The 17,539-nt window shown below is 41.9% G+C and overlaps 1 protein-coding gene across 5 annotated transcripts; it reads left to right on the top strand.

Moving 5' to 3' along the window:
* The first annotated feature begins 948 nt into the window (after window positions 1-948).
* On the top strand, window positions 949-17,356 carry rnf44 (ring finger protein 44). Of its 5 annotated transcripts, none has more exons than XM_079556436.1 (11): window positions 949-1,322; window positions 5,403-5,595; window positions 6,849-7,074; window positions 8,942-9,109; window positions 10,078-10,251; window positions 12,533-12,694; window positions 12,896-13,011; window positions 13,101-13,209; window positions 13,317-13,438; window positions 13,511-13,610; window positions 13,691-17,356. In XM_079556436.1, the coding sequence occupies exons 2-11, from the start codon at window positions 5,489-5,491 to the stop codon at window positions 13,751-13,753; spliced, it is 1,347 nt and encodes a 448-aa protein (XP_079412562.1). In that variant the 5' UTR covers window positions 949-1,322; window positions 5,403-5,488; the 3' UTR covers window positions 13,754-17,356. The 5 variants fall into 5 exon arrangements, with proteins under 5 accessions (XP_079412562.1, XP_079412565.1, XP_079412564.1 ...); XM_079556439.1 differs by having other exon boundaries at window positions 950-1,322; window positions 8,942-9,061; XM_079556438.1 differs by having other exon boundaries at window positions 950-1,322; window positions 13,122-13,209.
* Window positions 17,357-17,539: the final 183 nt, after the last annotated feature.

The raw sequence follows: 17,539 nt of genomic DNA, 5'->3' as shown, positions 1-17,539 counted from the left end.
AGTGTAAAAAAGGGATTTTAGGATACAATTTATAGTATTTGTGGTAAGTCCATGGAGGAAAGTTAATTCAGCGAAATGATAAAACCATAAACTGATCATTTCAACCTGAAATTACATATGGGGCCTTGACAAAAACCTCAAATTGAAATGAAAGTGTTTTGCCTGCGGTGTCTCCCCTTTAAAAATGACTTTGTTTGGTGCTGACCTTTAAATAAAAGAAATGAACATCTACGTTACGTTGCTGACACACTTTAACACATCAAAAAGGCTTGAATTATGTCTGACGGAAATGAATGCAGCGCCATAAAAGTGGTTAAACTGTTAATCTCTCTAGACTTTGGTTTATTACTTACAACACTGTCTGAGCAACAGACGGAAATACAAACGAAAGGGTGGAGCCAGAACTTGTGCCAAAGTGGTTCCAGTAAAATCAAACCAGGAAATCTGAGAAGACCGGATCAACATGGGGTCAAACTGGGTGTTGTCTTCCACCAAAATATCGATTATAATTTATAAGCCTGTAATGTGCACTTCTATATCTTTAAATAACCTACAGTCACCAATGGTCAACTCGCCCCAGTGACTCTAAACTGAACTATGGGCTCTAGGGTTTTTCAATCTGAGGCGTACCACTGGTGGTATATGGGCTCTTATTTTTAATCAGATTCAATATCACTGCAGTATATTGTTTTATAATGCTTGCTCTATCTTCATAAGGATCTGATTTCTACGCACTTTAAGTGAACAATTAAGAGTCACGTTAAAAACCTGTCATGTGGGAAAACAGAGGGACAGAAGAAGAACAGGGGACAGAAGAAATTGCCTATATTATAATTTTATTTTACAGTTGATCATATTTAACCTGTGAATGTAAAAGTGGGAGGTCCTAGAGCGCATTTCTCCAACATTTCCTAACACTCAGATTTAAATCTTTGAAGGCAGTTGCGCACAGTTGGTCCATTACGGTAAAAATGGCAGCTCGGAGTGCGCGCTCTGCTCTGGAAATACGCAAAAATGGGGGTGTGACGAGGAGCTGCAGAATGCCAAAACAAGAGCGAGGCTGTTTTATTTGAAAAAGAACAACACACTCTGGGTTGAAGGAATCATGTCGGTGTTTTATGAATCGTAGGCGCAAAAGACACTGGCTGGATGCGCGCTGAGTGGTAGAGGACGCCAGATTTAGCAGCTTTTCGCAGCAGTGGTGAAACCCACGGAATGTTCCATTCGCGAACAGCTGACCACAGGATGCCGCACTTAGGCCAGCGACATGTGAACGTTACAAGAAAAACATTGGGATCCAATGACTGCTTTTTAACAATCAGGTAACCGCGCAGCTATACGCTCTTTCTGGCAGTGTTTTTGAGGCACAGAAAGGACGTAGCCTATTTGACTTCTTAGGTATGCTGCTTGTTGTGAGGGTTGCCAGCATCGCAGCCTCCAGCCCCTCCTTGTTATGCTGCTACTAAAAGCGATGTTGTAATGTTTACATTGGCTCTATGTTGCACATCACTGCTCGCTCGCGCGCGCTCTCTCTCCCTTTCTGCACGCGCCGAGATTCGGTTTGGTACAGGTTTCGATAAATGCGCAAAGTCTTCAGCATGTACCACGCAAGCGCATCATCCATTAGTCTTGTTGCACTAATTGGGTCTGACAGAATAATGGCTTGAAACACTGTTAACCTAATTACGGTGCATGGTGTACACGGCAAGGAAATGCAACAAACTGAGGGGATGCAGCCAATACACTCGTGTAAAGGATGGAGAGGGATCAGAGATGGAATGATCTTGCGAGGCCAACATTACATAACCGGCTGGTGTCTACAGCAGGACACTGTGGCCTCCAATGAGAGTCAGAGAGTACGCGTACCAATAACAATCCTGCACTTTAACCGGTGGGATGCGCAAGGACCGATCCGTCTGTTGTAGTTTGACTACTGTATTTTAAGGACAGATGTTTAAGGAAGAGTATGAGTACATCTGCATCTCCTTTAATAAATGTGTGCTGTTGACGTTGTTTTTGTTTTGTTTTGTTTTGTTTTAATAAGACTGGAGGTCACACAGTAATAAGACTTTGGGTGTCCCACAGTGAGACCGAACTAAACAAATTATTTGCCTGTTGTTGATATTGTAGGCTAATAATAATAATAATAATATTAATAATAATAATAATTATTATTATTATTATTATTATTAGTAGTAGTAGTAGTAGTAGTATTAATAATAATAATAATAATAATAATAATAATATTATTATTATTATTATTATTATATTTTACTTTAGGAGTTTTCAAGTTCAAGTTTATTTATGATTTGCTTCAAGTCATTTTCTTATTGCGAAAGTTGAATAGTTTTTGAAAGTATGGCTCATCTGAGCCTATTTGCATGGTCTACTGGCCGTGTCATATAGGCTATCATTGCAAATGACTATGTTATTTATAGTTTGCAATCTGTGCCTTAGTCAGTGGGATATCCATCTTGATAGCTTGAAAGCATTATGTAAATTGGTCTCCTGTGGGGAAACTACAGTATTTTACATTGTTTTAATCAAATGGTGCCACCTGTTAAAGCAGATGTGGATGATTTAACGTGCACTTCCTGCATGGCTTTTTACTTTATTGTTGGTGCGAGTTAATGGCAGGGCGTCTGTCATTGTTTTATGCATAAGCTGCTGCTGGGGATCAACGGGAAGTGCTTGTTGTTTTGATCCGCGGTGCAGCGCTTGTCTAGCATAGACTGTAAAGTCTCAGGGCAGTCTGCTGTCTGTGTTTTCCGCGCGCTGATTGGTGGGATCCGCGCGGGGGGCGAGGTCTGTCCATAACAATGCGATTCAAGGAACATGCACGCGCCAAGTCATGTTGTTATCGCTGCTTAGATACTGCCACATTTGACTGCATTTAACGACACTTTCGGCTCAGGAGGGCTCCGCGTTAAAATAACAGCCCATTTCAACCCGTTTCTGGACTAAACTGGCCCCTTATGCTGCAACTACAGGCACTTGTTAGCAGGTTAGCATTAGCGGGCTATTAGCTCCACCGTCGGGGGACATTGTCAAAAATCTCTCGCAAGCAGCAGGTTTTCGTTTACTGTCAGGTAAGAAGTGATTGAAAACTGACACCTCATTCAGGTTAAGAGGTTTCTGTGAATGAAAGCAGCCGTGTGGCTGAAAGTAGTGTTTGTATTCCCATGTGCTAGCTCTGTTTACCCGAGTTCAGAGGTTGAAAGGCTAAAATAACGTAAGGACGTATCCTAAGAATGTATTATTGTTGGTTTGTCAAGAAATGCTTCCTCTAACCGACGTGCACTTGATTCCACAATTATTTGTGTCATAGTTCAGTGATATTGCTAACGGCTGAAAGAGGTTAACTGTGTTTTATCAGGCTATAACCCATGTAACTAAACTAAACTCAAGAAACATTTAAGTGTTGTTTTAATTGTTAAACTGGTGACGATATAATCTTGGCAATCTCACGTAATTTCCCTGAAGGCAAGTTTTCATGATGTCTTGTTGTGCAGCTGTTGTTGAACAAAGCGCCCGCTAATGGAGCCTGGCTAAAGTTAGCAGCTCTCCTTCAGCTGAGAGGTCGAATGTGCGGAGAAGCTAAACGCTAACCACTGCGCTTTGTGTTATGTGCAAAATGTAAAGCTTTCCCCGGTTTTCTTTGGTACACAAAATAACTGCAGAGGCACCTCCAGTCTTGTGTTCGGCCACGGTCGCGTTTCTCTGCTGTGTCTTTGTTGTTGCTTTGTCTTTGAGCACATGGCTTTCCATGTTTTTGTTCAGGCGCGCCACAGCGACCCCTATTTGTATTTCTCTACTCACTAGTTTAATTAGAAAACATCTACTTGAAATGAACGCTCTCGGTTAATATAGTCAGAGGCGGGGTAGTAGGCTACATAGTAACTTAAAAAAAAAAAAAGTACAGTTTAGTATTATTAATGAAAAGCTTATTTTATTTTTAAGGTAGGAAATGCGAGGTTATATTTTTGTAATAAACATGACCCATATGTATCCTCAGATCTGAGGTAAACTGATCAGATATTAGTTTTACTGAAACAATTGAAAGTGTTGATTTATTACAATTGGACAAACAAAAATATTACACGATGTAAAAAAAAAGAAAGCTGAATAAGCCCTGATTTAAGGCTTTTTGAACTTAAGGCTAAAACTATTTTTTAAAGAAATATAAAATGACTGTCTCCTACTTGCAACACTTGTCCCCAATCAAGTCCTGATGAGTGCTAGTGCAGCCTGAGAAGTGAAATTTCAGTGACTGAACTGTGAAGTTTCTGAGCTTTCAAACAACAAATGGCATGGCTGTATAGAGAAACTAGGGCTGCGTCCGAAACCATCAAATTATAGTCTCTAAGTTGTACTAACTCTAGCAACTAATCCTGAAACTATTTGCACAATTAGACCGTCCTTACCCGGGGTAAGGGAAAGTGACATCACCAACAGCTGTTTTTCTTCTTCTTTAAAGTTATTGGTGGAGTGCAGGCCAAACACAAGTGTCGCCACCTACTGTACAGTGAACAACAACACAGTGTCCAAATAAAGACATTTAAGGAGATTAAAAAATCCAGATGTGCCATCACATTTCCCTTTAGTGTTATTTTATCATCGTGCTTCATAAAGCTACAGTAGCAAATGATCCATGTGGCTTAAGCTTCTACTAAATGAAAGCAAACTGCCTTTATTTGTATTTTGTCACTTTTATAAAGTAGGTTTGTGAAGAATGTTATTTTTTATTATTATTTTTATTATTAAATATGCACTTGTCAATCAACAGAGGTTGCACATACATCACTGGAGGGTGGGGGCGAGGGGGGGTGGGGGGATTGGCGCAGTGGCTTATGGGATGGCACATAGCTCTTATTCACTGGTTAGTTAGCATCAGAGGTCCCTATGCTAAAGTGGCTATGATAGTTAGCATTGAGGCTTCTTTTCCTAACTCCTTCCTAACTGACTGACCAATTCGGAAGCTTCTTGTCATGGCGGAAGCTGACGCACATCCGGTTTTAAGACCTCTTACTAATTTACTGGTTTTGGACGGGGCCTTGTGCTTGGGTCAGATGTCCCATCGATTTCCTCAAATGGCGTCACTTTAGCCTAATGTGCCAATGTCAACGTTCTAATTTTTATTATTTATATATTTTACCCCTTTTTAAAGTTTTTTATTAATTGTATATAAGATGCCTCTTATTTACTACTACTTGTGTGCACGTTGTACTGTCTTGATTGCACATTTTCCTGACTATTTGCACACCCTGAGTGTTCTTGAGAGCTGATGTCACAAGTAATAATTATCCACATGCCTTTTGCAGCATTATTTTCCCCATACCATTGTGTGATTATTAAATAAGGGCAATAAGTTCAGTTTTCCTTTTGATATATGTGTTTTACAGGGTTTAGACAATCAGAGGCCACCTCCAAGTGCCTCCACTGAACACTTTCCATTCCCGGAGCGTGACTCGTCTGCTCGACGTCACCAATGCGACCATGGGAAGTAGCAGTAAATAGGCTGCCACCAACAGCCCCCTTAAATCCCCGGCGGTTCCTCGGAGAGCCCTGCAACACCCCTGCGCATCTCAGGAGAAGGTTAATCTGCATGCATTACACATCCTTTACAAGTGACGCTGGGTTGATCCCCTCAGATAATTGGACAGTGGGACCAGTTGTGTAATTTGGTTGGACGTGGAGAGACATATATGAGAAAGTGAAGCTTTAGATGTCTGATTTACTGTGTCTTCATCTTAGTTCAATGATGGCCCCATTGAGATGAACCTTGTATAAAACATATTCCGTGGTTCTTAATCTGTGTGCACAATTATTGGCCTCTTCTGGTGGTACTCAGTCCTCAGATTTATTTTATTTTACAAATATTTCATGTATTCTCAGATGTAGCCTATGGTTGCTGACTGCTGAGTTTAAGCAAGATTTGGTCCAGATTTAGGTTCATTTTAGCCCCGTTTAAATTCAGTGTACTACTTGGGGAGATTTACAAGGTGGTACTTGGTGCAAAAAATCTTAGAATCATTATCTAGTAAGGAAAAGGCTGCCGTAGGAAGTGCAAAGCTCTGCTGGTAATCTTCAAGGCACACACATTTTGTATTGCAATGTCTTTTTATTCAGCACAGTTCAGGTTTTGGAGTCAGGACTCCAATCTATAATGCCGAGGACTGAACACTGTTCTGCCATATGTGCAGCAGCCTTAACCACTAGGATAGCGTTTCGTAGTTGCCACTCCCAAAGACGAAGGTGTTGATCTCCACAGGGCTTGTTTTCCATTGAACAAAAAAAAAACATGCCTCGCCTTTATGACCTGGTGAGTCGCAGGCACAAATTATCATGTGATCCCTGTGGGGGTCCTGGCCCCCAGGTTGAGAACCACAGCACTAGACCTTCAGCTGTCAGGCTTTTTCTGAAACCTGCATGGCAATAATATTTTGTAAGTTACATATTCCGAACCAGTCAGGAGCCAAAAAAATGTACATTTTATAAATGGGACAGAGTCTTGACTCCTGTCTGGGCTGTAGAACCAAAAGAAGATCTGGTGGTCTCCTTCTGTCCGTCAGAACTTTACATGTTGATGTATAATTTCATCGTATCGGTGTAGATGGACATAAATGGTAAACAGCTTAGATACAGTTAAAAAAGACGATTAGCTGGAGGTGTTCACTGGATCTTCGTACGTATAGCTGGTGCTCTTTAGGATATCGGTCAGCCAGAGGACTGACTTAGTCAGTCTTCATCAGGGCAGTGTCAGACTTGCCTCAGATCTCTTTTGTCTTTAAACGTAGACTGAACTACTAACCCACATGATTTCTATTAATTTGTAACTTTGTCTGCAGCCCACCAGTGAGACGCCAGTGGGGCCGACGAGACAGACCTGTACTGCACGCTTCCCTGGTCCAGGATGAGAACTTGCACCATTTGCTTTTCTCACAGCATCACCACCAACAAGTTCCTTTAGATGACTCCAGACAATACAGCCATACCAGCACAGCGCCACGCATGCTTCACCCCGCGGCCCACCTGCCTCAACAGAGCCCCATCATGGTGGATCTACATGAGCAGGTAACGCACAGAGCAGCCAGAGCCGCGCAGACTGAGGGGATCAGAACAAAAGTGCGAAATATCAATACGCATGGATACAGTGTGTGCCAGAGCCTTAGGTGAACTGTAAAAATATGAAAGACCTGAAACGGCTGGCTGTTCGTTTGGACATGACAGTTACAGTGCCTCTCGAAAGTATTCATACAACTTGAACTTTTGCACATTTTGTCATGTTTACAACGAATGTTCACTCCTTGGCCTAACCATTAAATAGAGGCCACCTGTGTGTAATCTACTCTCAGTATAATTTCAGCTGTTCTTTTAGGCCCCCAGAGCTATGGTTGGAGTGTATTGGTCACTAAACAACATCATGAAGGTAAAGGAGCACCAGAGAGGTCAGGGATAAAGCTGTGGAGAAGTTTAAAGCAGCATTAAGTTATACAAAGATTTTCCAAGATTTAAACATCTCCCGGAGCACTGTTCAATCCATCATTCAGAAATGGAAAGAGTAAAGCACCACTGCCAACTTACCAAGACGTGGTCACTGGTCGTCCACCTAAAATATTAGACCGAACAAGGTGCCAAGTGCCCCAAGATAACTCTGGAGGAGCTGTGAAGTCCTGCCGCTGAGCTCGGGGAATCTGTACATGGGACAACTATAAGTCGTATCTACACAAATCTGGCCTTCATGGACGAGTGGAAGAAGAAAACCATTATTGAAAGGAGGCCATAAGAAATCCCGTTTGAAGTTTGCTAGAAGTCATATGGAGGACACAGCTCCATGTGGAAGAAGGAGCTTTGGTCAGATGAGACAAAAATTGAACTTTTTGGCCCAAATGCAAAACGTTATGTATGGAGCAAACCTGACACTGCTCATCGTCCTGAGTGCACCATCCCCAGTGTCAAATATACGGGGGGAGCATCATACTGTGGGGCTGCTTTTCCTCAGCGGGGATTGGGGAGACTGTAAGAATATTTGGGAAGATGGATGGAGCCAAATACAGGGACATTTTGGAGGAAAACCTGCTGGAGTCAGCAAGAGAACTGAGGCTGGGGCGGAGATTCACCTTCCTGCAGGACAATGACCCTAAACACAAAGATAAATCTTCAATGGAATGGTTCAATAAAAACATATTAATGTTAGAATGGCCCAGTCAAAGTCCTGACCTAAATCCTATTGAAAATATGTGGAAAGATCTGAAAACTGCTGTTCACAAACGCTCTCCTAATGTGACAGAGCTTGAGTTGTTTTGTAAAGAGGAATGGGCTGAAATGTCAGACTCTACATGTGCAAATCTTGTAGAGTCAGACCCCAAAAGACTTGTGCTGTTATTACAGCAAAAGGGGGTTCCACAAAGTATTCATTCATGCTGTATGAATACTTATGCACGCCCCACTTTTCTATTTTTTGAAAAATAACGGAATCATGTATCATTTTGCTTTCACTTCACAGTTGTCGGTTACTTGTGTGTGAACGTTCAGTAAAAAAATAAAATCTTTATGTTTAGGGCTGTAAACGTGACAAAATGTGCAAAAGTTCAAGGTGTATGAATACTTCCGAGAGGCACTGTATTGTCGGCTTCACTGGTTTGCAAACTGTTCCTGTTTGTATATTACTGTGCATCCCTGTGCGGCAGTTGCTGTTGTGATATTGGGCTGTACAAAAACTACTTCACAAGCACTGCATTTGTTCAGAATTCATTGCTTCAGAATTCTGCGGTGTATATTTATTATGCGTGTATTTGGTCAGGGCCATGCATGTTAATATACACAAATGGGACTGCATGCATGTAAACACGCCACACTGGATTGTAGCCTTGGTTCTGACAGGTTTTAATTTGACCAATTGCCTCTTATTTAATAACGTGTCCTGTCTTTTTCACTACAGATGCACCAGGGGTCCGTTCCAATATCATACACTGTTACCACGGTGACGACCCACGGCTTCCCCATCCACACCGGGCAGCCCCTCCCAGGGTGCAGCACTCAGCAGCTGCCTGCATGCTCGGTAATGTTCAGCGGACAGCTCGCTCTGCTCTGCTGCCTTCCTCCTCCTGTGAGTTTGAAAAGGAAGAGCCTAAATGTCAGTGGCATCCATGTAGCGCACCATCCCCGCCGTGCAATCTGTCGCTGGTCACAGTACTGCACTGCTTTTGTTGTGCAAGACACTAGACTATAAGCACCAGCTAACGTTTAATCAAATTCCTACAATCCTTGTTTCTGTGGAAATTGTTGCACCTCACAGTAATGTTTGGTGGTGCTGGAAGAGATTAGTTCCAGGCTTGTGTTGTGGCGTTGTTGTCCGTGCTGCTGTGGTTTATGTAGAACATCACTTTCACCAGAAATTGCATCATCAAATGCCATACTGTATTTGTGTTTAGACCTTTTCACCAAGCGGTCTGGTACTTAACAATAGCAGAGCTAGACACACTGACGTAAAGCACAGTTGTAAATCTTTCAACTTCACTTCTTGGAGTAGCTAATTTATGGACAGTTTGTAGCTCAGAAGTGAAGACAAAGCTATAAATGAGGCAAGTCAATTTTAAATTTACTGTAAAAGATTTTCAACGCTTAAAGGCCTATTACCTATGTTTTGTTTTTTTAGTGGAATGAAATTAGTTTAGTTCTTCAGTATATTGTAAAACATTGTGAGAAAAGACACTGTGCACGTAAATGCCTTTTTATTGATCGTAAACTGCAGCTATTTATTGTTTGCCTTAAATTGGCAGTTTTGCTCTGAAAGTTGTGAAACCTGCTTATAAACCCAACATTAACATTGAAACATAAATCATACTTTTATGCCCAAAGTTGCTCTTACTTTTATATTTTGACCTGAGTAATTCTATATTTGTTGCTTTTGATTTGCTTCACAATTATACTGTATGTAAACACAGTGAGGTTGCTCAGTCAAAGAGTTTTAATTTAATTTTCTGTGCTCCCAGACCACTTGGTGTATAAACATGAAGTTCCTCTGTGTGAGAACATTGATAACTGAACTCATGTGTTCTCTGCTCTGTCTTTCAGCTCATTCAGGCATGCACCATGCAGCACATGCCAGTGTCTTATCAAGCCTTCCCACCCCTGATCTCCAGTGAACATTTTGTATTGCACCCGACGCCCTCTGTCCCGCCCCACCAGCCACCGCACCTTACTCCTTTGAGCCAGTTCGTCCCTTTACAGCCTCAGCACCCACGCATGGTGAGTGCACTTCATCTTGTTCCAAATGGTTTCAGGTTTTACTCTGTGATAATGCTGACCCTGATGAGCAGTTGCAGCAGGCCTTTGACACATCACTGTATTTGTACAAACCAGTCCACCACCAAATTGATTTCAAATGAAACCACTGTTGTGCTTAAACTGCAGACTTTCAGCTTAATTTGAGAGTATTTACATCCAAATCAGATGAATGGTGTAGGAATTACAACCATTTGTATGTGAGCCTCCCACTTTTTCAGGAACCAAAAGTAATGGGACAAGTGGCTGCTCAACTGTTCCATGGCCAGGTATCTGCTCTTCCAACATTATTCCATTCATAAAGAACAGATGAGACATCCAGAGTTCGTTTCAAGTGTGATATTTGCATTTTGCATACTCTTTCTGTTAATTTCTTAATATGAATTGAAGAGGTATCCCTATCAGTGAAGCAAGCCATTATTAGGCTGAAAAATCAAAACAAACCCATCAGAGAGATAGCAAACATATTAGGCGTGGCCAAATCAACAGTTTGGAATAGGGCTGGGCGATAAATCGAATTAATTCAATTAATTCATGCTTTTAACAACAGATGATTTGGAAAATGGCTAAATTGTAAAATCGAGTCCGCTGTTCCATGTCCCCCCAACGTTCGGCCAATTTAGCAGTGTTTTAGACGCTCCAGAGCGAAATGACACCAGCGGAGAAGCCAGCGACTTTCTGACGATCTCTGCTGCTTCACAAACACCACATGTTGTGTTTTAAGAGAACGCGGTGGAGTTTTCTTCCGCTAAAACAGAGTTTCCCACTTTCTTCCGGTTTATTCCTGTGCTGTTCTCTCACTCTGCTCTGAGTGGACCATTTAACTCAGCCCCCTTCCCTTGAGTCTCCATGGAGACTGTTGTCAATCACAGCAGAGGCATGAAGACGATAAAACTTAAACACTTTTGAAAACTCCATGGCTTATTAAACGGGCTAGAGGCAAGTTTGCCATTTTATACTCACTACTGCAACCTCAGGTCATACGTGTAACTGCAGCTTCTATATTAAGCTCGTGCATAACGGCACTTCGGACCCGAATTAACACCTTTTTGAGTGACGGGTGTATGTGTGTCAAAGTCAACAATCAAGAGAAGACTTCACCAGAGAGAATACAGATGATTAACCACAAGTGTACACCACTGGTGAGCCTCAAGAACAGAAGGCTGATTCGTGTTTGCCAAAAACATCTTAAAAGTTACAGTTTTGAAACAACATCCTAGGACAGATGAGACAAAGATCAACTTGTACTATAGTGGTTTGAAGAAAAAAATATGGAGAAAGGAACTACCCATGATTCAAAACACATCCCACCTCATCAGTGAAACATGGTGGTGGAGCATCATGGCACGGGCTTGTATGGGCCAATGGAACCTTGTATTCATTGACGATGTGACTGTTAACATAATCAGCAGGATGAATTCTGATCGCCTGGCCTGCCCGACACACCTCCTTTCTGTTCAAAAGAAGAACCGCCTGGGCGGCTGCTCGCAGCCAATCATTTCGCAATTTTAGCCACATCGGTCCAATCATGAACCAAGAGACGGAAGCCGTCACCTGTCACCGACGACCGATACACTGTTTTCTTCTGCTCTTTCTTCTGTTTTAAATCATTCGGAAAATATAAATCCCTAAAACCGGAGCAACTCCCTTGTAAAAAAGGAAGTTTTTGAAAAGGCTTCCTGCCGCTTGTTACTGCGATGTATCCAGCGTTGCTCTAATTGGGCATATCTGGCCAACTTCACAGCAGCCTGCTCTTTCCTGCTCTGCAGTATAGTTCCTCTCTACATCCTCTCCAGCTGTGCAGCCTGACTTTTGTTGTACCCTCTAAAGGACACTTTCATACTCCAAGCTTGGCTTTGCCAGTGTGCAGAAGATATCCTGATGTAGTTGGCCATATCTTGTTTGGACAGCCAGGAAATGATGGCGCTTTTAGGCTTTCTTCTCCATTAGGTTGATTGTAGGTGCTGGTGGTAGTAACTGGGCCTTCCTTTCCCCAAGGACCAGCCGGCTGTGCCAGATTTTTTGCAAAGCAGATTCGGATCTCCACAAATTTATCTCCTCTGAGCTGCATCTTATTTTCTTTAGCCCTTCTATCTCTATTCTTTATTCTATTGGACTTCTAGGACCATAGTGTTGTCACTGTCAGCATTATCAAGAGGAATGGCCCTTGACAGCATGATCTGTCATCTGCGTATCCAATGTCCAGATGTTCATGAACGGTGTCCTTGTAATGTCTTTGCGTTAGCCTCTGCAGAGGGTGGACAATGAAGTGGACCTAAGAGGGGACCAGCATCCATTAGGGACCTTCTCGTACCCTCCGTCGCACCACCCACCAGCGCTGCCTCCGTCTCTACCCCTTCAGTATCTTCCTCAAGAGCCTCTGCATCAGGAGCTTCCCTTTGGAGTGGTAAGACAAATGAACCCAGCAGCAACTATTTTAGTACGACCTACATAGTCCCTGTTCACGCTGACACAATTATCCACAGAGAACGCTCTGCACTCACCAGGCGTTTACAATGTCCTCATGTTTCAAACCCATGGCCACAGAATACGTTGAATTTAGCCTGTGTATTATTATTTTTTAATTTCTTTGTTTATTTTGTTGCAGCCATACCCCCACATGCTGCCGCGCCGAGTGAACGGACAACGCTACCGGCTACAACAGCCTCTCCCTCCTCCTCCTCCCCCTCCATCCTACTATCCTGGCTTCCTCCCGTACTTCCTGTAAGTCAACTATCCCTCAACAATGCATTTGATCAGCTATACAGTTGAAGATTTGGGAATTGAGTTAAAAAACAGGTGTCGCTCAACAGCGCCCGTCTTTCTATGCTCAGGTCAATGCTTCCTGTGCCCCCCGCAGCTGTCGGCCCGGCCATAAGCCTAGACCTGGATGTCGATGATGTGGAAATGGAAAATTATGAGGTAATGGGGAGCTTTTCCAAAGCAGTCCCATTTGCCAAAGTTGTTTGTTTCCACATTGCTGTGTGCATAGAAACTAGTCATCTTTACGACCATTATTGTGTTTTCAGGCACTTCTAAACTTGGCGGAGAGGCTGGGAGAAGCCAAACCTCGTGGACTCACTAAAGCAGATATAGAGCAGCTTCCGTCCTACAGATTCAACTCAGAGAATCATCTTTCAGAACAAACGCTGTGAGTCCCTTTTACTGCAAACCAGATGTTTTTGATGTTTTATGGACTTGAACTGACTTGTTTTTCCTTTAGGTGTGTTGTATGCTTTAGTGACTTTGAGTGTAGGCAGCTACTTCGGGTATTACCTTGTAACCATGAGTTCCACGCCAAGTGTGTGGATAAATGGTTAAAGGTAAGTTAAAAAGATGTTTATATAATAAAACAGCTGTTTTAGTATTGTCTAATGCAGTGTGGTCTATGCACTTTTTTCAGACCAATCGCACTTGTCCCATTTGCCGCGCGGATGCCTCGGACGTACCGCGGGAGGCGGAGTGAGCACTCTGTGCTGGACTGTGCTGCATTAGAGTGTCCTGAGGCTTACGTCCTCCAGTGTTAGCTTACGGCCCACTCCTGTCCTCTATGAAAAGCAATCCAGGATCGTCTCTGGAGCCTGTTGTACCTCTGCTGTGCGTCATTGTCAGCGTCTCATGAAACCCACTGCCTATCGCAGCATATAGCCACAGTCGTGGACCGCCAGCCACTGCTGTCTCTGCCCCCTCTTCACAGATTCCAAAGATTTCCCTACAATGCATTGTTTGCTGCTTTTGTTTACAGGGTTTCATTTTGATTTGGATTTGATTGTGGTCACATGAACAGTGTTGGACTGGTCAGGAGTTGGGGTAGGAAGGCTGGACACATTGTGCAATTAGCAAAAATAGGATAGGCATACTTCACAGCATGGCTATCTGTGTTTGGTGGCACTGCCTGACCATCATAGATGCATGTGTGGTAGGTGTTGGGCTACGTGACTTGTTAATAATGTATGTTCTGCAATAATGTATTGATCATTTCAACAGTTTTAACCTTACGTTAGATTCGCCAATGCTATTGTGAACGTGTGACTTGCTGTGGTTGATCGCAGATTGAAGCCCCAGGTTGGACTGCAAAGTGAAGGCCATGTAACTGTGGTCTCCAGTCTGCCCCTGATGATCTGCTCTGAAAAAAGGATCACGAGACGCGTCTTTTTCAAGTCATCGACGAAACTGCACAAGTGCTACATCCATCCTCCACGTCAGCCATTTTCCTCTGGCAAGTCGTACCACGCGCTTGTGCATACTGTTTGTCCTGCTCACAGAGCCAACGCATTGTGTAACCACTGGATACAGGGCAGCATGCTAGGATTTGCATGAACTGTTGATTCAGATTAGCAATATTTTAATCAAGCATTGCCACCAAAATCTTAACCTTAAATGTAAGAAAAAGAAGCGACAAAGAAGCATATTAAAAGAACTGCGTGCTTGTTCAGACTGCGCCAGGAGGGAAACTAGCATGTGGTTCCACTGTGACTGCATTTTAAGGATGGACGTCTGAAGGCTGTGCTCGCGCCGTAGAAACAGGCCTGTGCAGAAGCAATATGTGCAGTGAGTGCAGTTTGACCAACTTTCTTCCACTTTTAGGAAGACTGGGCTTCTGATTTCTGTTTGTGAGCCAAATCCATTATACAGATATAGCCTGCTGTTCAATATTTCAGATTTGCCTTCAAATGACCTTGACAAGCACAAACCTATTGTTAACCCTGAAAAAAAAGTTGATTTGTTTGGTTGAAAGTCTGCCGTTTTTAAAGTTTATTTATTGGTTTTATCTTCTACAGAAAATCCATTGAAGGAAACAGACAGAGCACCCACTACGTTTGACAGGTGTGTGTTATTCTCTGGTGACTCGGTCAGGTCATTGTCTTAGGCCATGGTAATGCTATTGTAACAAGCACTGTATGTACGTATAGTGTCAGTGTGAATGCTTTAGATAAACGTTTGAAGACAGAAGAATGTTGAAAATAGTCACTGGTGACACTCGTTACAGCTGTCCCCATCCCGTGATGTGGGGGAGTCTAACACTGCTAGACTTTTACATCTCACAAAAAAAGGAAGATGGGGCGGAAGGGGAGAGCCTCAAATGAATTTTTGCTTTGTATTTACTCTAGTCTCTTAACTGCCCCATAAGCACTAACAGGCAGTTGGACCCTCGCTCGTATCTGTGAAGGGATCTTGCCTTTTCCTTAACTTTGTTTCTTAAGTGAATGTGAGTCTTTGATGTGTGTGCCACCTTCAAGAGAAAAAAGAAGCCATTAATAAGTTTAACCCACAGCTTTGAGAATAACCTATGTGTACATATCTATTCGCTGGCATATATTGTAAGTCTAAAAAATACTCAGGGCCTCTCGGTATAAAACAAAGGATAAGAGTCCATTTCCAATGGAACGGATGCCATGAAAAGGGTATATCTGAGTTTAGTTTGGGTCGTTTTCTTCTGACCATAAATCTTTTAATGTAATCAATTATATTCTGTTTTGTCTGAAATAGTAAAGAAGACATTGTTTAAAGACAGGCATGCAAGAAAAATACAGAAAATATATTAATATTCACTGAAAAGAGGCACTGCTACTCATAACAAATGTATTAATAATACTTTGGACTTTTGTTCTTGTACTTGAACCATATGTTAAACATTGCGGTTGTTATCCCATTTCTAAACGTGCCACAGCGCATACTATCCTACCTATTTTACTCCCAGATCTACTTCAGAGGTGTTTGCATGATTTAAAAAGATTAGCGTGTTCTGGTGGAGGGTATCTCAAAACTCTGGTGGGGACCTATTTAACGGTGCACAATATGCACAATGCATGCTCGTCAACCAGATCCAGCTGATTTAGCTCTAGTTGGCTTCGGGTTCTGATGTTTGGATCTTAATGCTCAGCTGATAACTGCCATGCATTGTACTGCACACATTTTTAATAGAACTGAATGACTACAAGATTTTATTGCGCTAACTTCATTTTATAAGGAAAAAAAAATGCTGGTCTTGAATCCAGATCTTCTTACATACATTGTGTTATTGTTAATGCCCTGATGACTGAAAACACGCTCTGAAACTACTGTAGTTGATCAAAAGCCATAGTGACACGGTGCTAGGTGTTCTGCTTTTAGGTATGAAATCTCACTTTGAATGCAATAGTCTGTCATGGATCCCATGTATTCTTAAAGCATGTTATACTAATATCCCAAAACAATGTCAGTGCAGATCAGTATAGTTTAAGAATTAAAAGAATAACTTAAGTGTTGTCATACTTATTTCAGTGTAGTACTGTACCTGCCTCTATCAGGCTCTTGCGCTCAGTGTATCAATATTTAAAATGTATTGTTCACATATAGATAACCTTAATTCATGTTAATGTTAGCACTATTATGTTTGAAGTAACTATTAAATTGATAAAGTCCAACAACCCGACTAAATAAAGCATATCCCATGAAACCTAGGCATTGAGGTGACTTCTGGTGACAACTGAGATAGAGTCTTGTAGTCGTTCTGTTAAGGGTTACTGAATAATCACAGCTTCTGTGGTGCAAAAACGTGTTCCAATAAGCAGCTAACATTTATTTAGGACTTGTGATTGATTGCTCAGTAGATGCCATTTATTGTTTACCAATGATTTTTGGTGTGGTGGGATCGTGGTTTTCTGTTGTTACTCTCCCTGGCCTCTAGGGGGCCTCACCTGACCACCAGTACCCACCGCCAACAGCCAGGGGCACGTGTTCTGTGTTAGGCAGATGTTTTGCTTTGGTACTTGCACATTTACAGTTACCTCATTTTTTCCATGTTTGTATTGGGCGAAGGGGAGAAAACGACTAATATATATTATATATAGGAAATGGTTCTTATCAATGTTATAATTTTTCATTCCATTGGAAGCATATTGTTTGTAGCATTTAACAGAACTAGTTAGTGTAATATATACATCTGTATACTGTTTGAAATTTTTAAGATTTGTACTTTTTTTAAATGAAAGTTGCTAGTTATGCTTTACCAAGTAGTGCAATCATTTTCTTTTTTTTTCCAATTGTTGTGGCTGATTTGAGAGGGTTGTTCACTAATAAATGTATGATGTATACCAACACTTTATTTACATTTCTTTTTTTTTTGAAGCAGCAAAAATAATTGACCTATTTTATTCTTAATTTGCCAAACGTTTTTCCAAACTTTAAATTCGGCCAGTTGAGTCAACATTATCAAAACATCTCATCGAATTATGGCTTGAAGACAAAGACTATAAATAAAATGTGACAT

The sequence above is a fragment of the Gobius niger genome, assembly GCF_951799975.1.
Source record: "Gobius niger genome assembly, chromosome: 5".
Classification (NCBI taxonomy): Eukaryota; Metazoa; Chordata; class Actinopteri; order Gobiiformes; family Gobiidae; genus Gobius; species Gobius niger.
This window is presented reverse-complemented; position numbering and strand designations above follow the sequence as displayed.